The 24,522-nt window shown below is 30.8% G+C and overlaps 1 protein-coding gene across 1 annotated transcript; it reads right to left on the minus strand.

Moving 5' to 3' along the window:
* Nucleotides 1-839: 839 nt before the first annotated feature.
* On the minus strand, nucleotides 840-23,278 carry LOC144848321 (uncharacterized). The gene is made up of 45 exons (XM_078705036.1): nucleotides 23,199-23,278; nucleotides 22,717-22,785; nucleotides 22,320-22,460; nucleotides 21,294-21,365; nucleotides 20,705-20,776; nucleotides 20,417-20,482; nucleotides 20,211-20,288; nucleotides 19,560-19,747; nucleotides 19,187-19,298; nucleotides 18,545-18,814; nucleotides 18,011-18,226; nucleotides 17,537-17,626; nucleotides 17,077-17,249; nucleotides 16,757-16,854; nucleotides 16,254-16,485; nucleotides 15,643-15,786; nucleotides 15,126-15,295; nucleotides 14,651-14,823; nucleotides 14,278-14,495; nucleotides 13,868-14,005; nucleotides 13,472-13,644; nucleotides 13,218-13,374; nucleotides 12,881-13,044; nucleotides 12,519-12,581; nucleotides 12,175-12,277; nucleotides 11,780-11,959; nucleotides 11,368-11,504; nucleotides 10,838-10,978; nucleotides 10,436-10,510; nucleotides 10,066-10,215; nucleotides 9,666-9,770; nucleotides 9,025-9,132; nucleotides 8,671-8,830; nucleotides 8,231-8,414; nucleotides 7,485-7,570; nucleotides 7,072-7,343; nucleotides 6,634-6,870; nucleotides 6,178-6,350; nucleotides 5,621-5,764; nucleotides 5,327-5,512; nucleotides 4,938-5,038; nucleotides 4,728-4,807; nucleotides 1,836-1,913; nucleotides 1,601-1,727; nucleotides 840-1,230 (listed from the first exon to the last, which is right to left on the minus strand). The coding sequence occupies exons 1-45, from the start codon at nucleotides 23,276-23,278 to the stop codon at nucleotides 1,064-1,066; spliced, it is 6,351 nt and encodes a 2,116-aa protein (XP_078561162.1). The 3' UTR covers nucleotides 840-1,063.
* Nucleotides 23,279-24,522: the final 1,244 nt, after the last annotated feature.

Below are 24,522 nucleotides of genomic sequence, written 5' to 3' on the forward strand. Positions count from 1 at the left end.
GTTGTACAACTGAGCCAAGCAGACCAATTGAATTGAAACAGTATTCCAGATATGAGTGTTAGTGTAGATACCGGTATACCAATAGACGTTGTTCAATTGTTGTTTATATAGTAATCTATGGGATCCCAGGTAATACAATGCAACTATTCCAGTACAATGGTACCTATTCAATTTAATAAGTTGATTTGTTTTATGACGATATTCTACTGTTAGAACCCCATAACGACAGACCACCAAAGCAGTGGTGGCGCCAGGGTACACAAAAGAAAATCGTTGTGAATCACGGAAGGAAGCAACAGCAAGCATTTCATAAAAATAATATACTGCTGGCTTAGTAATGATTAAACAAAGTTTTTTTGTAGCTAAAATTATTTTTGTTGTTAACATAATAATAATGTACATATTATGTCATACATATAAACATAACTATATTTACAGCAAATGTATGTATTAATATTCACGGTTACAAACATGTATTATATACAGATTTGAGAGTTCATGTGCGCCTTTATATCTTCTTCCTTCTGATGTTCCTTAGCTAGGAGGTTAACCTAAAATCCGTAAAATCACCTAATCAGGGACCTGGCCAAGGACCGCATAACCTCCAATCTACAACCGCAGAGGTGTACGACGTCATAATCAACAACCGATGACGTCATGGCCATGCTGCTTGTCAACAAGCAGTCAGTTGAAAAATATAGAGATCGAAATGATCGACTAAGTACTTTACACTATAGCAACACTACACTAAATTATTTTATAAATCTATAATTAGATATTACTAATATAATTATTGCATTGCCTGTAATATCCATACTACATCAATAGTCAGGTAGACATTATTTTAATTATAACATTTATTTATTTTGTTTCCATTGATATGGTCCTTTCAAAACCTCAAAATTCTACACATAATATCAATACACTATAACATATTTAATTTTTTTTTCTGAAAAATGTAGATAAAAGAAACATCACTAGAAGCTCAGGAATGTAAACATTATTTGACTAAAATTTTCTTGAAAATTATTATACTGTAATACCAATAGTTAACTACCAACTATCACAATTCTGAATGATCATAATACAAGCTTCGCTTTCGTCTTCTTCTTGCGTCGGGATACGTAACTTGGAATCGTGCTTGATCTAATGAACTGGAGACAAATAATGCACTACCCTTCACAACACCATGGTGACTGTACAGACCTTGATCTAGTATCACAGTTGATCCTAAAAGAATAAAGTGATTTATTATTGTTTGTCACACACCACATTCTGAAGTTCTGAACATACGGGGTGTACCGCAAAATGTATAGGACATTATTATTTTCACCATAATACAATCATTATTGGTATTTTTTAACGACATATGAATTTGTACGGTACTCATTTGAAAAATCGCTTAGAAATAGCAGCATTCTTTCAAAGATACAAATTAACATCATAGGATTCTTCTGATGAAGCCACGTGTAACGTGTTGAAAATACAAGGTATGTTGAATTGTGTGCTGTAATGCTGTAAGTTCGTTTAAAAAACATTTTATATTTTTACCAGCATGTATAAACTTTCATTCGAAAGATACAAACTATTAAAAACTTACCTTCTTCTTCATTGTCAAGTGAATAGTGAGCTTCCAGCAGTTTCTTATGTCTTTGTCGCTCTAACCCTGCTAATTCCAAATGCTCGTTTATTTCACTGTCAATTAAAGCAAGTCCCCAGATCCTTATCTGTTATGATGAAACCTTGACAGTCAATTTCATTATAATAAAAAAAAGAATTTGACTGAGTATTAATTATATTTAGTATTTCATTAAAAAACTGAATAAAAGACTTACCTCATCCATAATTCCATTAAAAAAAGTAGAATTATCTCGCCCAAGGTACAACATGGTTTCATTTTCAGAATATGATGTCTTAAATTAAAAATTATAAACAAAAGATAAAAGTAAGAAAATGCATGTTTATACCATATGAATAACATTTTTTTTTTTTTTTTTCTGTATTTCATAAAACAGTATACATTACTTAACTTGGTTACATTACAAAGTAATACAAAATAAAGACATAAAATAAAATAAAATAAAAAATAAAATAATAAAGTAACCTTTTCAAGTTGCAAAACATATATGGCTATTTTTATACATAAATATCAAAACAGCTTTCATTTAAACAAAAAAAAATGATGCGAAATAAAAGTTTAACTATTTTTAAAAACAATGTACTTTTCAATTTCTTTATACCTCTCATATACCGATTTGAAGTGATTTATGTGAGGTTTTTGTTCGTTAACTTTGCAGTTATAAATATACAATTTTGCAATCAGTATTAAGTTATTAATTGCATGATTATTTCTATGATTTTCAATACCAAAACATATCCTTTCTTTATCTAAAGTCACTTTTCTTTTAAACTGTTGTTCAATAATAACTTGTATTTTCCTCCACATGATATCAATTACTTTGCATTCCACGAACAAAACAAAATTCACAAATTGGTGATTCAACAATTGATATATATAAGAGTTAGTATAAATGATACGGTGAATAAATTGATATTGAAAGTTTTTAAGTTTCGTGTTGATTGTGCATTTATGCAAAGTTGTGAATATCATATCCCATTGCAATTGTGTATTAGGCTATCAAGTTCGTTTTCCCATCTTGGAATTGAGTGTACAATTTGATGGTAAAGTAAAAATTTGGTTTAAAATTGAATCGTTCTTCGAATTCTTCTAAGTTAAGAATTCGGTTGCTATGAGTCAAAATATCTGCCAAACCTTATTTATACTGAATTCCTTGATTTCAAAACAAGAGTTATTCCATAAGGATTGTGATAAGATTTCTTTAACAGAGCTCGGTTCTTTGAAACTATACTCGCTCCAAGCTAATAGAACGTCTTTATTAAAGCCATTGAACTGTTTAAGCATCGCGGAGGATTTTGAAAAGTTACTATAAAAAATAAAGTCGTTTCCAAATTTATGTAGGTCGCTTTGAAAAAAAAGTTTCCATTTACCATCGTTTTTTCCTAGATATCTTTTAACCCAACATGCTTTTAGAGCTTGACAGTAACATGTGGCATTTTCAATCTTCCCTTTTCTAATTCGTTGGTCATGATTTTCCTCTTTATCTTATCGGGTTTTCTGTTCCATAAAAAATTAAACATCTTATTTTGTATATTATTGAAGAAGTGATTTGGTGGGTCCGGTAAGCTTGAAAAGTGAAAAGTTAAAATAGGCAGAACCAGTGTTTTTATTATAGTAATTTTTCCAAATAAGATTAGGGATCTCCACATGTTTAGTATTTTAACGATATCTTTAGATTTTTGTCGAAAATTTAAATCAAATATATTATCTAAATTACTTGAAACATTTATACCAAGGTATCGTATGGGTTCGTTAGTCCATATTATGTTTTGTTTGGTGGGAATTTTAAAATTCGAATTTCTTAATGAGCCCAATCTCATTTTTTCATAATTTATCTTAAGCCCTGAGGATAAAGCAAATAAGTCCAAAGTGTCCATAATGGGCTTTATTGAATTGGAATCGTTTATATAGAATACCGTGTCGTCAGCAAATTGACTTAATTTAATGTTTACGTTATTATAGGATACACCTTCTATTTTTTCTGTTTGACGGACTGCATTGCCTAGGATTTCCGCACATAGAATAAACAAGTATGGAGATAGAGGGCATCCTTGTCGTAAACCACGACTAAGACTAAGACTAAAAAATTCAGAAGAAAACCCGTTATTAATAACACAACTAAAAATATCATTATAGTAGAGTTTATATTAAAGTTTTATTCAATATTTATAAATTTATTTTCAAATCCAAATTGTTCTAGTGCATAGTAAACAAAGTCCCATCTTATTTTATCGAATGCTTTTTCAAAATCTACGAAAAAAAGTAGATTCGGAAGATTATTTCTTTTTGCATGTTCAATAATGTCAAAGAGCAGTATTATATTCTCGCCAATGTATCGCCCTTTAAGGAATCCAGTTTGATCAGGGCTAATCACAGTTGATAATACTCTTTTTAGTCGTGTCGCAATGGTCTTGGAAATGATCTTATAATCGACGTTCAGTAATGAGATGGGACGCCAGTTTTTTAACAACATTGGCGATTTGGTTTTTTTTGGAATCAATGATATTACCCCACGCCTTTGTAAAATAGAAAGACTTCCTCTTTGAAAGGAGTATTTGATTGAATTGAATAATAAATAAATAATATTATGAATAACATACTGTAATAGAAGTGTACGATATTTAAACTTTAAAATGTCATTTCCATTTAAAGATATATTGTACCATAAAAACATTACAAATTAAGATTAATAAATACTTTCAATATGCCATTTAGTAGTTTTTATAAAGTTAATCACTAAAAACTAAAATAAAATTCAATTTAATTATATTTTTGCTTTAAATTACAGTATTTTCAGGTCAATGATTTTTGTTATCATCCAATTTTTGGTCAAAGTGAATAACTATTTAAAATTTCATATTCAACAAAAACATCTGTTTTTGTTTCAGAGGACAATATATCTTTAGGCCTAACCTTTAACAATCTTTAAAATGAAAAGACAAATCAGATAAGAACGTGTACTCAGAACCGATGATATAAAGTGTAACGGTATGGTAAATTTAAAAGGGAAAGAATGTTCAATTACTGATGGCCCTGGAATTATTAAAGAATAAATGTTGTTCTTTCGTTTGTTGAAAATATGGCTTACCCATGTGACAGGACTAATATTTTCAAGAAAAGCCTCTGTGCCTGATGTGGTTCCATTTAGGAATAACGACAACTCATGATCTATAAGGAAACAAAGTAATTGCTACGATTTGTAATTAATTCTATGATCTTATAATATTGCATACTTTATAAGTACAGGTAAATACTGGACTACAGAGTACAGTACGTTGTTGTACCTGCATAAACTTACTTTGTGCATCATATCTCATTGCAACATGTGTCCAAACATTCTCTCCAATTATTGTTGCTCCATCCGATAAAACAATACTTCCAAGTTGTGCAACAGTTTTTCTGTAAAAAAAAAGATAAGACAGTATCTAGACTTTGATTATTTTATGATTATTAATTAGTTAGTTATTCTTTCTTTCTATCTATCCTATATTTTTTTCATTGTAGCTGTTACATGTCGTTGCTTTTATTATCTTTGCAAGTTATGTTCTGATCACTCATGAATATTGTATTCACTCAAGCATGTTGTAAATTCCATGTTTCTAACTCTGTTCATCACCTATGACATAAAACAAATTTATAAATCGTAATACATCCTTTTGTATGATGTATTTTAAATTTAATTCTTACCCATTTTCAATAAAGAAACAAAGGTCGCTGTTTAGTGTACAGATAATTGGCATTTTGGTTGATTCATAGCCGGTTGGAAGATTAACCCATGCCTCCAATGTAAAACTATTAGACACTCCAAGATTGGTTATACTATTTAAAATGACATAACCATCGATTCCATCAAAGTACAAGGCTTGGTTTATTCTAGAAGACAAAGCAAATAAAATAATCAGACAAACTAACCTCATTTATGCATCCAACATAAAAGAATTTGATTGATTTGATTCTATAATTATAATCAACAATACCAACCTATCTGCACATCTGTATGAAAGCTTGGAAAATATAACATCCGGTTGAGCATACACCATGACCCCTAAGCGACCTCCTACATAAGTGGTATCATAGATATCACCAGAATCTGTTAGAGTGGTTTCCTCTTGTTTAATCACAACTCTTAAAATATTAAATAATGATAAATATATCTTTAATTCTTTCTTTTATATTATATACAATGAAGGTCCATACCTTTAGGTTAGGTTTGATGAACTACGAACATTTTTAAATGATGAAAATAATGTAATATCAACGACATTTTGTTTTAAATGTTAACATACAATAATACTTATTCTAAATAGGTACATGTCTCAATGAATTTACTCTTCATAAAATGTATGCATTAGTATTTTGTGGTAACCCTTCTTTGCTCTTAGACAGCCTATGCGACATCCGAATGCTCGCAGCTAATTGACGAGGATCTTACTGATGTGGCTTCGGTTGTTCCTCTAGACTTACAACAAAGGGAGAAAGAAACTTAAGCGTATCTAATTGAGGAAAATAATTGACGGGAAAAACTACTGCTTTAATACCTGATAAGACCTATGGAAGGTCTGTGTGTGAGTTGCCAGCGATATGATGTTTCATGTTCCCAGCCTCTCATCTCTGGATCATGCCATAGCAACTCCACCTCATTATCAGTAGTGTAGGAATACCAAATTGCATCGGAGAGGGTACCAGAAGGACCAGATGATGATGCCACTTTCTTTATAAAATAAAACAACTAATATGTACCATAAAACTGTTTTCTCTTTTCTCTCTCTCTCTCCCCCTCTCTCTCTCTCTCTCTCTCTCTCTCTCTCTTAAAAATATTCTACTAAAATTTATAATTTGATTTGTATTTAATTAATCACATAAAAGTTGATTGCACTTAAACAAAACAAAAACATGCCATGACCAGACGACTTGGAGCGGGTCATATAATTATTATCACACAATATTCAAATTAATCTATTTGTTAATCAATATCTCTTAGCCCAAGTACTTACTTTAATCTGAATGCCTTTTACAGCAGCTTTATAACTTGGATTATTCAAATTTGCATGTTTCCACATGACAATGTAGAATTTGCGGTTGCTTTGGTAACCAAAAACAAACCCCATATAGCTATCACCATTTTTACTGTTCACATACATTGTCCCAGAATAATCAACAGCTCCGACACGGTCAGATCCAATCAGCATGGTTGGCATTTCAGTGCCAATCATTTGTTGAGCTTCTTTTCCCTATTCAGAAATATTCGCCAATGAATGTGCATACAATTGAAAGGAAACTAATTTAGAAAATTTGTTAAAGGTCATATAACAAAATATACATCATATAGTAGGAAATAATTTAGGAACTTTAGGGCTTCATGAATGATTTTTTTAAAGACCAGTTAGTGGAGAATTGACTGTGTTAAGACATATAAGGCCTACTAAACTTACATCATTTCTGACAGTCCATTTAGGATCTGCAGCATTTACAATACTGTCAAGGTTAACAGTGATGTGGTTCTCAAAGCTTCTACTCTGATATTCATATACTTTCATGCAGTTATCTTCTTCATTAATGACACCATCTCCATCATAATCATCTTGGCAGACATCACCAAGACCATCACCATTGCTATCAGTTTGGTTTGCATTCATGTATAAAGGGCAGTTATCATCTGAATTACTTATACCATCACCATCTTTGTCACCGTCACACATATCACCTTTAAGATATAATTTATTTCATAATATATAAAACTGATATTACCCTTGTTAAAGATATCTTTTACTACATTACATTTTTATTGGGGTTTTTTTTTTGACATATCAATAAATGTTCATATCAAATGCAAAGTATGACTCACCTATGCCATCTAAATCTCTGTCAGATTGGTCTGGGTTCGGTACAGTCTCACAATTATCAAATTCATTGATTACACCATCTCCGTCACTAGAGAACAGAGAATGAAAATTAGTTTAAGTATCTCTACTTTTTTTGTCTTGTGTTGGTTCGTCCCACTTTTATTATGCTCTGTTATAAGTATAACAACATGTGTGTACATTTGAATATTATTTTAAAACATATTGTTTTTTCGCTAATTGATATGATACATTGTTAAAAGCAGGTACCATAAATTGATATAGTTTACATTGTATATACATAAGATGATTGATTTCGATGTTAAAATCCACATTTTCCTTCATTTACATTTTAAAATACAATTAATTAAAATATATAAATGACAATAAAAAGATTGATTAAAAACGTAGTTATGACAGTAGTCATTATTCTATTCTGTTCGTGTAATAATAAGAATAAATCAAAGACTTCTAACGTTTTAAATTAAATGTGTCAAATTATATGGATTTGAAATATATTTTATCCATCAGCAGCATGCCTAGCATCTATATAAAATTCAACATGAACCATTATAATTATGTTTCATTGACCTTTTTTCAACAATTCTGAAAAGAGCACTTTCTGAATAACCAGGAATTAATGTAAATATCTTCACGTAGATTCATGGTATACATTTCTCGATTCATGTTTCTACAATCACCCTAGCTAAATATCAAGTTCTGTCGTATTTCCAATACAATCTCCCCTTACAAATCTTTATCAGTGGCACCAACTGCATCACATAAATCTCCATAGCCATTTTGATCTGTGTCTGTTTGAGCAGAATTAGAGGTTCCGATGCAGTTATCACAATCATCCCCAACACCATCACTATCCTCATCTTCCTGACCACTGTTTGAAATGAGAGGACAGTTATCAGAACCATCAACAACATCTGTAAAAAAATAATATCAAAATCGGGTTTTTTTTCAAATTAAGTGGTTTAGTTTGAAGTATCCCAAAAATCGTGGAAATTAGTTTATTAAAAATGCTGTGAAGTCAAGCAAAGAATTCCAGAAAGTTTGGCAGTAATGATGGGGTTTTATAGTTTATAAATTTCTACTGTCGGTTTGATTTAATAACTTGTCAAACTTTTCAAACAAACAAATAAAATTAGGTTAACCATAAAACTATTGCATAGATAGACTTACCATCACCATCATCATCGGTATCACATGCATCACCTTCTCCATCTCCATTGGTATCTAACTGGTCACTATTGGCATCACTGGGACAATTGTCACAAACGTCACCAATACCATCTGAATCTGAGTCACTTTGGTCAATATTTACCACAAACTGGCAGTTGTCCTATAATAAAATAAATACTATTTACAAAACAAAATACTATAGAACACTATCCATAAGGCATTCTGACTTTCTGAATCCCGTCTATACTTTCTTATGTTTTACTTCTTCTTTTAGTATTTTCTAAAACTATTATTGTAAAGGTAAATTAGTTTTATAAAATACAAATAGTATTAATATATCTATATGTAACTTACACGTGTGTCATCTATATGGTCATTGTCATCATCACTATCACAGATATCCCCAATTTGATCGTCATCGTGGTCTTCTTGTCCACTGTTTGGAATAGTTGGACAATTGTCCTAAGAATAAATAAATAAATAAATAAATAATGCATTTCAAACTCTAATGAGCATTTGAAAGACTACCAAATCACACTACATTTATTCATTATCATGTTGCAATCTAGGCAACATACTCCTTACTTATTGTTATTACATATTTACTTACTTAGACTATTTAATCACAAATATAATGATAGTAGAATACTCATCATTATCGCACATACGATTTCCACTCCTTAAGCTCTGTCAAAACTCTCAAACTAGTGTGATGTACCCAAATATGGTAGTGATATACTCGACTATGGTAGTGATATGTCATAACGTTTGATAGTGTCTACATAGCTTTAGAATACTAAACATCAACATTAATGTGATGATTATGAGTTTTCTTATTATAAAATTCGGTATTGAAAAGTATGATATACAGAAAAGCACATGCCAACGTTTCTCAAACTGAGATACCCAATTGACAAATAAAAATTTAGAAAACATAAGTTGCCAATTATTTCCTTCCTTCCGTAAAAGTAATTCTTGATTTAGAACTGACTTACTCTATGGCATGATGTATCTATACAAGGCAGATTATTCAGAGGGAGTCCATCTGTGTCAATATCAACTTCACAAAACACTCCATCGCCAGCAAAGCCATCATTGCACTGCAAAAATGAAGATAGTCTATATATTATATAATTTGGAAATGCTTAACAAAATGACACAAACGTATTTAAATTATTTTATGGATGGTATTGTAATTGACAATTCGGTTTAATTTGATCTGTTAATTCTATATGTTGTTGTCTGCAATGAAAATGCAGATATTTTCGGCACACGGTAAAAATAATATTTCGTATTGTAGAAAAATACTTATTTAGCACTCTTTTATGGAAATTTTCTGTTGGACTCAAAGCGCAAGATTTACTAAAGACAATAAAGTATTTTAATTCCATTTACCTCACAGACAAATTTTCCAGTACCTGTAGATGTGCATGTGGCATTATTGTGGCAGTTGGCTACACCTGTAGCACAGAAATCACCATTAGTGCATCCAAAGTAGCCATCACCAAGGTAACCAGGTGGACAGTAACTGCAATAATAACTTCCCTAAAATTAAAAAAGGAAAAACACGTCACATTGATTTTATGCAGTGTTTACAAATTGACTAATTTAATATATCTCTTATCTTTATTTCGCTTTAAAAAAAAACATCAAAAACAATTCAATAAGGCAAATAAAAATATAAATAAACAATATCATATAAACTTAGTTATGATATTGTATTTTTAAAAAACAACCCTGCCAAATAATACAAATTTTAACCTACTGCAGTGTTAACACATTTTGACAATGGATCACAAAAATTGTTTCCAGTTTCACATTCGTCTACATCAATACATTCCTAAAAAAGAAATGAATAGTGTACAAAAATGAATAATGACATAAAACACTTGTTTATATACAATAAAAAGTCATGCTGTCAGTATTTTAGAATGAAGAAAAAAGCTTTCTAGAGTTTATATTTACAATAACACATAGGACTTCTACTATTCATAAAGCGCTGTATAGAGAAGTATAGGCGTTTAAAGTTGATTTTGTGACAATTAGAACCCGACAAATATCCGTACTTTGATACATTTTTACAAACATTTAATCATAATCATCATGATTTATGAGCTACAAGCAGATAAGTTTCAAACTTTACATATTTAGATAAAATAATTCTTACTTGTTGAATATTAATGGCATCTTCAAGGCCAATACCATGAGGTGTTGTACCAGAGTAGCCTGGAGGGCATCCACCACACTCATAACCCGGATCTAAATCAATACAAGAATCAGCATCCCAGCAAGGTGTAGCTAGTGTACACTGAACAGAGATTATGAAATATGATAGAAATAGGGAATATAACTTTTACATCTCATGTGTGATAAAAATGTATTCAGGAAGAATTATTTGGTTTTTTTTCATTTCTCTGTTTTCATTTATATTTGAGTGAGTCTGATCATACATTATGACCAAAATGTGTGGTATATATGATTTTTTGAATAAGAGAACTCAATTTCTATAAAGTAGAAAAAACCAGGGTATTGGCTGCTACATCGGGTGCTCTTGCAAACTTTTTACTGTATACAGTACTTCATATGGGAGACAAAATAATTCACTGATTTTAGACACAAGTTACTGTAGCACATTGGTACTTAGCCATTGCTAATCGCAATGAAGTGGAAGAAAGTATTTCTACTGTTTAATCCTACCTCGTCAATATTTGTACACGTCATTCCATCTCCCTCATAACCTGTAGGGCAATCCCTGCATCCATAGTAAGGAGATGAATCAGTATTAAAACACACTGATCCTGGAAAGCATGGACTTACTTGTGCCATGCATGGGCCTAGGATTCAAATTATAAAGTCTCATTTTACTCTTTTTCCTTTCATTAAAATCACAATTGGCAGTTGCATGTGATGTACAGACATTTATAAAAATTGAACATTTTATAAATTTTCTGTACGTGAAACATTACTTTAGATTACCTTTGTTTTTCCAATGCTACGTACACCACGAAAATGTTTTTAAGTTTCTGTAGTGTTAAACTATTTAACATAAAGACATTTTACTGCTGTCATCGCCAATTTACAGGAAAATGATGCAGTATGCTGTACTTACAGGTTGAAACACTCGGACATGTCTTGCAAACACCACAATCTCCAGCTGACCATTCAAATACCCCACATGGTTCACATTCCCACTTGCCTTCAGTGCTGGTGTAGCCTTCAGGACAACATTCACATGATCCCTGTCTGGTTAAATTCTGATAAGAACCAGGAGCACAAGGTATACAGAATTCTAAGAAAATATAAAGAGAAAACAGAACATTTTTTTCCTATTTAAATAAATATTTATTGTTAGCTAAATTTTAATTGATATTTTGTAAATTATTGTTATTTAAGTAAGTATTCAGTGGGTTAACTATAAAAAATAGTGAACATTTAATTAATCTAAGATAGTTCCCGGTAAAACATATGCAAGATAAACATAAACAAACGGTGTTTATACTATACCTGTGTCATAACCTTTTGAGTAAGTACCACGTCCACATTCAGTCTGCTTACCATCAAAACATGCAGTTCCAACTTCACAGAGGATACAAGATTCTGGGCAGTGCTATAACCAATAAAATGCATATTTAGCATAAATACAGGTTTTTTTTAGCGTTTACTAGTTTTTTTGTCATGTTTTCCTATTTTGAAAATGTAAGACAATTTAACTGCAGCCCAATACAGACTTTGACTAGGGTTACACACATTAAACATTGCAGCAGAATGTTTGACAAATAGGTATTTTTCCTTTCCTAAAAGCAAACGATGTATAGGCCTAGGACCTAAACATTCCAAAAAAATTGTACCGTAGTATTGCATATTCCATGATGATATGTAGGGCATATTGTTGCATATCCATTTTCGCAAAGCTGAAAAGAAAAGGAAATAATTGCTTATTAGGTTATTAGTTGATATCAAGAATTAAGCCTAATTTAAATACAACCATTGTTGTGGAGTCAAGTATTATTGATTCATATTAATTAGCTTAAGAATTACAGTATACTGATGACATATTTATATGGACACTTTGACATGAATAAACATCTTCATTATTATTCAATGTTTAGTTTTGATCTCTTATATAGATAGACATAATGTTTTTGCAAGAAGTGATTATATGTTAATATTATAGACATTTTAAACCCATATTATTTCTCTGCAAACTCACAAATCCCTCTGGGCATTCTGAACATTCTGAAGCATGGCCAAAAGAATGCTCTGTTGGACTACGATCACATGTCAGAGCATCATCATCACAGCGTCCACACATTCGTTGGATGCCATCTCCGATACAGTAATAGGTTGCCTCACAACGCTGACATTCAGTCAAATCTTTCAGAAAAAAAAAAAAAAAAAAAAAAAAAAGTGTGCATTTTTCAGTAGGCAGTGTAGTTGTCTAATATAACTTTCTGTAGATTTGATACCATAAAGAATGTATTAGTAATTTTGATTAAAATATATTACATTTGTGAGTTTTAATGAAACTTTTTTGAATTTTAACTTACATCTGAATCTTTGTTCTGTACTACATCCTCTAACTTCTAGTCTCATTGCAACAGATCCTTCCCATGCTATAGGTATGATCCGGATGTACTGAGCATAATAGTATTTGCCAAAGAAATTGGCTTTTACCGAGGACTGGTCAGTGTTTCCAGTAAATTGCTATTCGCAATAAAATAAATAGTTTTTAGAATACAGTAGGTATATTAATTAATAAAGTAAGAGAATAATAGAGTTTTTATAAATACTGTGATCTTACCTCCTGTTCTATATCTGTCCATGTAACGGTATCATTTGAGAACTGTATTTGGTATTGAGTAACCCAAGCTTCAAAGTCTCCGGTACCTTGTGTCACGACTCCAGTAAAGACATACGGCTCAAGCATATCTACTTGAAACCATGGACTTGGATCTGTTTCCTCAGCCACCCAGCCTAAAATGTGCAATTATATAATTAAAGTTATGTCATATTAATTGCATTTATGAAACTACATATGACTGACTGAAGCCGTATGCCAATCTGTGTTCTTTTTTTATTATTGTGCGGGCATTGCATATAGAATGATTGGAAAATATGTTATAGATTTCTGTGAAGACTAACATTACAACAATCAACTTTTAATGTAAATGTATTAGCTTAGATATCATTATCTCACCAGATCCAGCAGGAATGTTAGGATCTTCTTTGATAAACAGGCGTCCTCGTCCAGGATTATACAGTTTCTCACTGCTTGATGCTGATAACTGTGTATCTTGAATGGAACCAGAGATCAACCCAAGATCTTTTCTACAAGCTGTATTTTTTTAGAATTAAGGGTTTAGTAACATGATTAAAACATTTTAATTTAACTTAACTTAAACTTAAAAAGTTACAGGAAGTTTGGCCATGGATTACATAGACTGGATTCAAATCTATTGTGATAAAAAACAAATGTGAAACAAACAAAAAGTCTTTATCTATATCAGGAGTTTAATAGTTGTATAATTATATCATTTCAAAACCTATATAAACCCCAAATAATTTAACAGTAAATTAACAAAAAAATACAATAATTAAAATTCTCACCAAAATCAATCATGTAATATTGAGGTACACGTAGATAAAATTCCCCTGTACTGTAGTCTATGTCCATGTATGTTGGAATATCATCATGCAAGAGATCATGTAAACATGTTTCACTCAGCGTTACATTTACCATAGCTGTGTCACCTCTAGGTGGTGTGCCTTCATCAATAGCTGCTATGGTTATTTGTAGTGTGGTGAATGTTTCATTTATAAGAGGTCTAAGTGCAAAACAAATAAAAGTTTACTAGTTATGAGTGTGCAGTTGCGTGTGTTACAATCGAATTAATATTTGTATGTATTGGCCTTATTAGCAAGCAAACATGTTATCTACAGCCTATATTGTAATCGCACAAAACTCTTAGTCTATCATTACGTCTCAATAAATGTTCCACTAGTATGATACGTGACAATTGCATTATCTCCACCATCGGCATCAGTTGCTGTCAAATTTCCCAAAGGATTCATCTGCATGGGTGGAATGGGGAAGAAACTATAACTAGCACTGGACAGGATGGGACAATTGTCATTTACATCATTGAGAAATATCTGAAAAAGAAACATTAGAGCATTAAACATGGTGTTAAATATTCACAAAACAAAAGATTGAAATTGGGAAAGAGTTAATATGGGTAAAAGAAAATATACTGAAAGTTGCATTAAACAGAAATTGAGGACTGTCTTACCAAATAGCAGACGACACATTATAGTTTGTAAATTTAAACAAAGGTATCTTTGCTGGGTTTATGTTTTATCTTCGGAATCGATTTACTATTGTAGTGCTCGCTTACAACATTTAGGAGCTAAAGCTTTTACATCAGACCAGGCACCAAAATGTCTTAATATCTCACCTTTACAGTTATTGACCCAACGGTAGGGGGTGACACATTGTCATCTGTAACTTCAATGATAAGCAAATATTCGGTAACTTGTTCATAATCAAGAGTTGTTGCTATAGTAATCAGAGCCTTGTCGGTGCCAATATCAAATTCCTGGAATCCTCCAATATTTGGTTCTGGATCTGAACAAAAATGTTATTTGTTATGTTAATGTTATTCAATATTAATTGAATAGTTAAATAGTTTAATCAATTAAACGAATAGTTCTATCACTAATTAATTAGTACTATTTATCAGCGTTGAATGTTTAGTACTAACCATTTAAGTCGGATTTACAAAAAGTGGCATTTCATCATACTTATCATTCATTTATTTATAGGTAACTTCATTTTTACAATTATTTTAAAATTATATTTTTTAAGAAATCCATAAGAAAATCTACATAAATATATGTCTTATGACTTCCTAAAAATTAATTTTACATTATAATATGAAATCACTTTCTAAACACTTATTCTTTTATTCTCACCTCCTACTGTTGATTCTGTACAAATATAGAAAGTGGTACCGTTGATGATTTTTGTAACTGGAGACGAGGAAGTGGTTGGTGGTTCACCTGCGTTAACGTTGTCAGTATTGTACTCTTTGACAGTAAAGTGACGCCCTCCATTACCTGTAAATGCGCAGATTAAATAAAAGTGTATTCCTCGATATGATCATCATCATTAAGAACTAATTTTATTCCATGTTTACATTGCCATTGATTATTATTATTGACAACTAGATGTTTATTGTTCTTTAGTGTAAATTAATCTCCAGAAACTCCGTGGAAACTATTATTCAATATTGAAATATTTTGAGTGAGTGAGATGTAGTGTTAGATTCCATGGATATAAATAACAGTAAACATTTTTGTATACATTTCCAGAACTGAGTGAACATGATGTTTCCCAAATATATAGGATCTACAGTTGATAGAGGATTGAGTGTATAAACCTACCAATAATTTAATAGAAGAAAACATTTCAACTATATATCAACATGGTCATTGTGATTAGATTTTTACTCCATTCAGTTACTTTACTGAAAGGGATCAACATCTCTATTTGTGAAATGATATAAATATAACTTTAGGCCTACCTGAAACAATCGTAACATTATAATTGGGGCCAGTAGAGAAGGCATCAGCAACCCATATTGTTTCAATAATCCCATCAACATACAGGTCTTCATCAATAGTTATAGCATAATCAGCAGGTGGTTCGTTTACTTCAAGATCCAGAAACGACACGCCTTGCATTTCAAAGTAGAATTTTGAAAAGCAAGGTTCACGCTCAGTCAAAAACATGTCAAAACGATAAGTTACTCCAACCTAAAACAAAAGTATTTAAATTTGCATCTCATATATAAGTAGGTAATGAAGATCACACAAGTGTCTTTATTTGTATTTATTTTTTCATAATTTTCTATTTTTAAGTATTTTGTAAAGGCGATCCCGTCACAAGATTCACATCTTTCTGGGATCTGCCTTCGTCCATTTTCTTCATTATCTCTTACCATTGTTGTTTTTTGTTACTTTTTGTCTTTTGAACATTAATGAATTGAATTGAATTGAACATGGAGTAATAGTGTCCCACACTTACTGTTAAGTCTAGGTAGGCTCTTTCAGAGTTAACATATCCAGTTGTAACACAAACACCATCCAATATAGTTCCCTCTTGTGGTGTGACATACCCACCACCTGCAACATCAAGTAAAATTCTTGATAAGCCCATTGTTTGGGTTTTTTTTCAATTTAACAAAAATGAATCATTTCAGTTTTAATTCTACTTCACTAATTTATAAAAGTGTAGGTAGACTGAACAGTATTATACACCTTCCTGGCCACCCCCTCCTTTCTCTAAATAAAGCTGTAATATTTTGTTTTTTATGATTTCAAATGTTTTATGAAAATCAAACGTACCATTTGCATTTGATAGTTGTATGCTCTTGCAATAATCAGGATCTGTTGCGCCACCAACAAGAACCTGAATAACCAACACCTTATTGACATACAACCACAGTTCATCTCCTCCACCTAGTGTTATAATCTCCGTACCTTGGAATACAATTCCTGTTCTTAGGACACTTGTAAATCTAAAGATAAATAACATATTTGTTTTAAATTCCAGCCTTCTAATATCAATCAAAAGAAAATCTTGCAGAACAGCTTATTATTTTTATATCCGTTATATAAGTCCATATTTACTTTACTTTACTCATATGTTTCTTTTACAAACAAAAACTTGTGTTACCGAAGGCTTATTTATGAAGATGACTTTCATATACAAATACTATGTTCATCGCATTATTCTTAATTTATGAAAACATGTATTACTTCACAACATCGCCTAAATAATGCAATAAACAAAATGAAAGATTACCCAAAATTATGAAGAAAAAAATCACAATCTCGTTGACCTTCTGATGCGTAACCTAAGCCATCAACTGGAAAGTATTCATCTGTATAGTACCTAGAAAACAAATTAATACAGTAATCCAAACAATGTTATTCCATCTGTAATGCATAAATAAATGCATTATGTGCATTATATTAACAATCAATAACAGTAATATACTCAATTTGGATGGACGTGGCACAACATCAATTCTCAGATCAGAGGTTGATCCATATTCCAGGTTTATATAAAGTATAATATGCTAATTAAAGAGAATGTAATGGTGTTAAGAGATTGGGTTGGTTGGGTGAGTAGGCATGATCTTCAAGGGTATTCTTAGGAAAATAATAATAATAAAATAATAATAATCTTTTATGAATTATGTAGGCATATCCTTATTCAAACAAATATTGTAGATTTCCTTTCATAAGAAACATCTTTGGTTTAAAGTGAAATTACCTGTGTATAGGATCATCTAGAGAAGATGTATTTAGCCACGGAATTGTGAGTGTTCCATCTATGACATAATTGTTTGAGTTGTCACGAAACCACTCGGAAAAAGAATCGCCAGAGGGATTGTCAGAAATGGCTAGCCAACCTCCATAAGGACTGGATACATATTCTGGATTTGTGATCAGACTTTTCTGCGTTGCTGTGAAATCTGGATGACTTACTCTAAAAAAAATTCAATACATTTTTCTTCTATTTTAGATCAGTCAATTCCGATTACAGGAATAAACAGGCGGTCTTGTCTGAATAGTTAAGAAGAAATAGATCAATGCACCCTTTGGGCATACTGTCTGTTAATAACAGTTGCTGTTTTCGCTTAAATTTTAGAGACTGAACTTGCATGTTTTATCTTTGCAGCTGAAATATTAAAAACACATTAAGTTGTCGCAAAATAGTAGATATTAAATATATAAGTAGATATATAATAGATATTCTACTTTTAATGCATGCTGCTCATGTAGTAGGTTTTGTATAAATAATTACCTAAAATCATAATATGTAAACGATAAGAATATATCATTTACATCAACATCAGTCTGGTTACTAGCTACTACAGTAGGCTTATTTTCTACTGTTGTTATGTGATATGGTTCACTGGCAGCGCTTGTATAACCATTGGCAGTTAACTGAATAGTGCATGTGTAGTCTGTTCCGTATTTGGTGCCGTATGTTTCATCCATCAGTAGGGATGTGTTGTTAGTATAACCGGTAAGTGCTGAAGCGGTATCACTAGTACATACAATATTGTAACTCCTGAAAAACAATATATCCATTTCATATTGTAATCAAGGTTCGACCTATTACACATGCTTAAATTAGTGTTATATGATGGTTAACAACCAGTAATTAATAGTTATATTGCACAAAATCAAAATACAGCCAGCTAATTTACAGATGTATTGTCCCCTGAAAAAATATATCTTTATAAAATATATTTTTTTATTGAATATGACATTTTAATGTCACATAATCGTTATCCACTTTGAATGTTTTATAAACACATTTTTAAAATTTAAAGAATATAATTGCAGAGTATATTTATACTAGTGATGGGCAATGGTGCAAGTCCATTTGCACTTATAATCAGGGCTGACATTAAATTAAACAATAACATTCTAAACATACCAAGAACTAGTGTCGTAATTCTCAGTATCTGTTGGATTAAGATTACTTGGATGTGACCAGTTTGCCAGTATTTGATTTGGATTTGGTGAAAACAACGTTACGTTTTTTGCAGCTGTAAAATAAAATATTTGAAACAGGCATACAAGTAATTCAGTAAATTCATCTAACCTCTATTGCGATAAAAGTATATAGAATATATTTGAAACTACAAATGTTGACTAAAACATTTCTTTGAAACATTCTATCATACCAGTTTTATCATCCAGATCAAAGAACTATGTTTATTATCTTTACTAAGACCATGTAACTTTTTTAACGTACATTGTTATTATTTTTATAGTTTGAAATAAATATCACACAATGTTTAACTCACTACACTGAAACTGGCTTATGTGCGTAACTTGGGTAAAGTAATTATTTGCTTTTGCCAGTGCACGGACAAAGGTAACGCCCTGAAGTGCAGGCGGTTCCAAACACTCGCCTCCAGTTATGAACTCATTGACAGCAAGAAACGAGTAGTACGTGTCACATGTACAACCGATTAGATTATTGCCTACGTCACTGTAAAATAAACGTCATATGAATAACTTGGAATATCAGTTTAATTAAGTTATTTTTTAATATTGTTTTTTGATGTTATCTTGTCTTATATGTATTTTATTGTTTTTCCATTTTTACTGCGTCCAACTTAATGATATATTGTACTAGGCCCAACCACTCACTTTTTCAGTTAATACGGATTGGACCCCATTGGAAATAAGTTTACTTTTTATTTGTCGACTTAATGGGTTATCTGGTATTCTTTTTGTACATTGTATATTTTAACTTTGGTGTATGAATATCAAATAAAATCAATCAATCAAAACTAGATATTTATGCCAGGATAGCATGTTTCTGCAAAACCTGTTTTGCTTACAAAAATAGTACAATTAATTGTGGTCAATCTCTTTTATAGAGTTATTTACAATAAGGATAAATGGTGAAGTAGATTTTTAGAGATAAATATATGTGTGTCAGTACTTACATATTTGTCAGATATTCTGTATCAATACCAGTAAAAGCATTTTCACCAAAACTTTTAATAGCATTATTATTCAGATTCCTGGAGAAAAAAATATTCATAGTGATTTAGAATAAATAAGTTTCAATTTTTATTCATAATAGGTTACTCTTTTTTGAAAATGCTCTGAAAGTAAAAAGAGAAAAATATAAAAAAAATCATCGTCTTACAATGTTCGAAGATTTGGTAAAGAAACAGTAGTTGGCCAATATTTGATGAAATTATTACTCAAATAGCTGTAAAAAAAGAAACATATGTTGCAAACATCTGAATAATACTCTCAAGCAAGTTCATTTAAATCAATGTGGTCAATAAAAAGAACATTGATGTATAATAATAATTTAACACAAATTGTGAGCCAGCTCGACTATGTATCATAATATAATAATTATTGTATGTCTGGCTTAAGTTCGAGGTTAAAATTTCACATATAATGTAAAACAGAAAATGCTACTTACATATATCGTAAATTTGTAAGGCCATAAAAAATATCATCTTCTACCTCAGCTATCAAGTTGTTTTGAAGGCTTCTAAAGAGAAATTAAAATACAAAGATTATGCAAACCATTGGTTAATATTCTTGTTAATAGACAATGTCTTCACTGCAAAATAGATCTTACTTTATTTCCAGATCAGTTTAGGGACGATTTTACCTTACGAATTCAAGAAATACGAGAAACTAAATATACATGGAAATGGTACATACAAACTTGGACAGCAAAATATTACCTGAGCATGCGCGAATAAGAAGAATTTTGTTCTTAAGTTGTAGTTCGACTAGTTCCTTAATTATCCTAAAATACTAAATAGCTAAACAACAAAACTAATCAAATTATATAAAGATGACTAGCAAAACTAGTCATTGGCCTAGAAATGCTAGACTACTTCTACCGAAAGAGCGGGAATTTCAAACACTAGCAAATCAATGTGGTAGATTTTCAGATCTTCAGAATTGTCATCATATTATAATATTCATTGAGAATTTTAAAGTGTAGTCACAGAGATTTTGTCAGAAATTACAAAAGTGGTAATTGTTATTTTGCTTACATTGTTTGCACGGATATTAGTCCATCAAAAGCATGTGTGTCCAACTCAACTAGTGCATTGTTTGATAAATCACTGTAATGAAATAAAAATATTAAAATCATACAAAACTATATTGTTTGGAATAGATCTAAATTACTTAATCCACTACTTTTGTTATCATTTTATTGTTTATGTCATATTGTCTTAGTATGTACTGTGTGGCATTGCGTCCCATCAGGTTTGTTACAATAATGATGTAGAATGATTTGACACCAGGAGTTGCAATGCCAGTGAAATGTTTGTGTAAAACCATATTGCCTCCTTTTATGAGTACATTCGTAAACCTACCTTTAGTTTTAAAACTAAACGATTGACAATAGTTGAAATTCACTACAATTCAATTGTGTTAATTCTCACTATATATTCATAATAATCTCTTTATACAGTACTTTTCAATTACTTTTTTGTTTGTAGTCGAATTTTGCAACTATTTATTATTATTCAATTTTGTAGTTAGTAAGTGTATCCTTGTTTCATTTTATTTCACTGTAACTGTTTTATTATCTGTTTTGGTATTAATTAAGGTCTTTTTACATTTGTTTGTGTTGGTGTTTTCTTTTTAGCAAGGACTTACTGAAAAACAATTTTCAGTTGATTTAAGTATCCGTGAATAAATAAAGCTTATTATTATTATTATTTATTTGTATTGATATTGATATTTGTATTTATTTTTATATGGACTTGTTCCGAAAAAAAATTGAATTGAATTAAAAAGAATGAATTTGTATGTGTTTATATGTGTTTTTATGTATGTGAGAATATTATAGTATTTTCTCCATTCAACGAATACAAACATTCACCTACTTTTTATTCAATTAGTCAACTGTTTCCATCTTGAATGCACATTTTTGTAATAGCAATACACTAGCTATCACACTAATCCAAAATTAAGTCTAAACACATGAATAACACTGTATCACATTTAGCAGCCAACGTTACCAACACCACGCACTAATACTACTAGCAGTAACAAAACGAGTAGCTTACAGTCTCTGAAGACTTGTGTGGCTTTCAAACGAACCCTCTGGGATGTTTGCAATGTTATTGTCTGACAAATCAAGTCTGATCACATTCTGGCTAGATAGGGCTGCAGCCGGAAATGCTGTCAAGATATTGTTTGAAAGATATCTAAAAAACATCAATATAAGTATATTGGTAACAAATGTCAGAATTTGAAACTTGAATACGCTTCTTTAGTCTTAAAGATATTTAGTTGTTAAATAGAACATTGTGTACCTTGTAAAATAATAAAAATAAAAAAATATTATTAGGTTATTGTTCTGTAAACATGCCCTTCTCAATCCTTATATTAGAAATTGAAAAATCCAAAAGCAATGTATATAAAGTTTTACATATTATATACATATCATCAACATTTACTCACATATAACTAGTAGAAACACCATTAAATGTGTTGCCAGGTATTGATGTAATCTCATTATTTTCCATGTGCCTTAAAGAACAAGACAAATCAAGATCTAAGAAAACATTTAGGTAATAAAACTCTAACCAAATTACTATAAACACAACTTATACAAATTGATTGTATACAAATAATGACTGGTTGAGCAAAATGTGATCTAGACCTATAAACTAAATTTCCTGAAACCAATGTTATTAAGACACATATAAAATTCAATGTTCATTTCATATTTGTACAATTCTTTCAAGTCTTCATTTAATAATGAGCTGCTTAGTAAGAGTTTGTGACTTTCAGATAATTAATCTTATAGCATAAAAATATTATTCAGTATTGCTAAGCTTAGACTCACTCAGTTTATTCAGTAATATTAAGAAGCTTTTAAAAATCAATATTGTTGCCAAGCAAAGAGAATTATGAGTATACTTTTTCAAATAAATGAATACTTTGGTTTAGGTGACACAATGGTTTCTTTATCTGAATAATAAAAGTTAATTGAGAAATCACGAACGCCTTTGTACTCCATCGCACTGCGTGTAACGTAAAAAAAATAAAAATAGAAAAGAAATTATACTTACAATGCATAAACCGAGGATCCACTATCACCAAACATGTTTCCCTTTAGTGTTGTAATGCCATTATATTCAAGATCTCTATATGTTTTAACAAATACAATTCAATCACGTTTGTGTCTTAATTTTAAATGTGTATTGACCTGGATTCTTCATTTGTTGGGGCTTTCTATATGAGTGGTTGTAACACATATTCGTTACTCTCAACTTCACCATCAGTTCAACGCCTCTCCTTTCTTTCCAGTTTGCATTATTAAACGATTTTAAATGTTTAAAAATCTACTTACAGTTCATCAGTTACTGTGACTTTTGAAAATGCTTCTTCTTCGATTGTTTTTATACCATTTGAATATAAAAACCTGATGGTTAAAGAAAACATCAATTAGCGGTCAATGGATCATCCATGACTTGATTGTTTCTGCTGCTTTATCTGATTCCTTAACCATTTTTTAAAAACACAATTCAAACGAATATTTACAAAATAGTAAACAACAATATTAAGAAAAATATTATCATAATTTAATTAGAAATTTGTGATAAAACACATACTTACAAGTCTGTACAAGAGACTTCGTTAAATGTAAAGCTGTTAAGTGTCGTTAATTCAAAATTATACAGATTTCTGAAAAATTAATTAAATTGCACATGCATTTGAGCTTCCCTCGGTAGATCTTATTTAAAATTTCTGCTCAAGCAATGTGTACTATAGCGTGGCTTATGACTGATATTTTGCAAATACAAATTGTATTATCAAAACAAGTGGTAAGAGGCGCCCACTAAAGGAGGTGTGTGCTTTTGAGGTACCATATGCAGATTAGATTAGATTAGAAGAACAAGTGGGCTTTTGTATTAGCGTCCACACGTGAAAGTTCAATTATATCTGCTTTTAAATGGTTATTACTAAATGAACATCAACTATAAACACACACTCCAAACTCACAGTCGCTAAAATACAAACTCTCATATACTGCCTGATCAGTTAAATAAAACAAGAGACTAGAATAGCAACAAGGATAAAGACATAATATTATAAGACTCTGAAAACTCCATACACTTAAGTTGAGCTAGTGAATAGTCCAGCTTTAACCTTATCAACCAACATCATAATAATTATTCAAAAATAATAATACTTACAAAGTCCGTATATCTACCTCATTAAATGCATATGATTCTATTGTTCTTAACGGATTTCCAGACA

The sequence above is a fragment of the Antedon bifida genome, chromosome 7 (assembly GCF_963402885.1).
Source record: "Antedon bifida chromosome 7, ecAntBifi1.1, whole genome shotgun sequence".
Taxonomy (NCBI): domain Eukaryota; kingdom Metazoa; phylum Echinodermata; class Crinoidea; order Comatulida; family Antedonidae; genus Antedon; species Antedon bifida.

Bases quoted from the DNA above. Each gene is read 5' to 3' on its own strand.
- LOC144848321 (XM_078705036.1), bottom strand. From the start codon at position 23,278: ATGGAGTACAAAGGCGTTCGTGATTTCTCAATTAACTTTTATTATTCA. The intron at 22,461-22,716 runs GTGAGTAAATGT...GATGTTTTTTAG, and splicing joins GGTGTTTCTACTAGTTATAT to ATATCTTTCAAACAATATCT. The intron at 6,871-7,071 runs GTAAGTTTAGTA...ATTTCTGAATAG, and splicing joins AATGGACTGTCAGAAATGAT to GGAAAAGAAGCTCAACAAAT.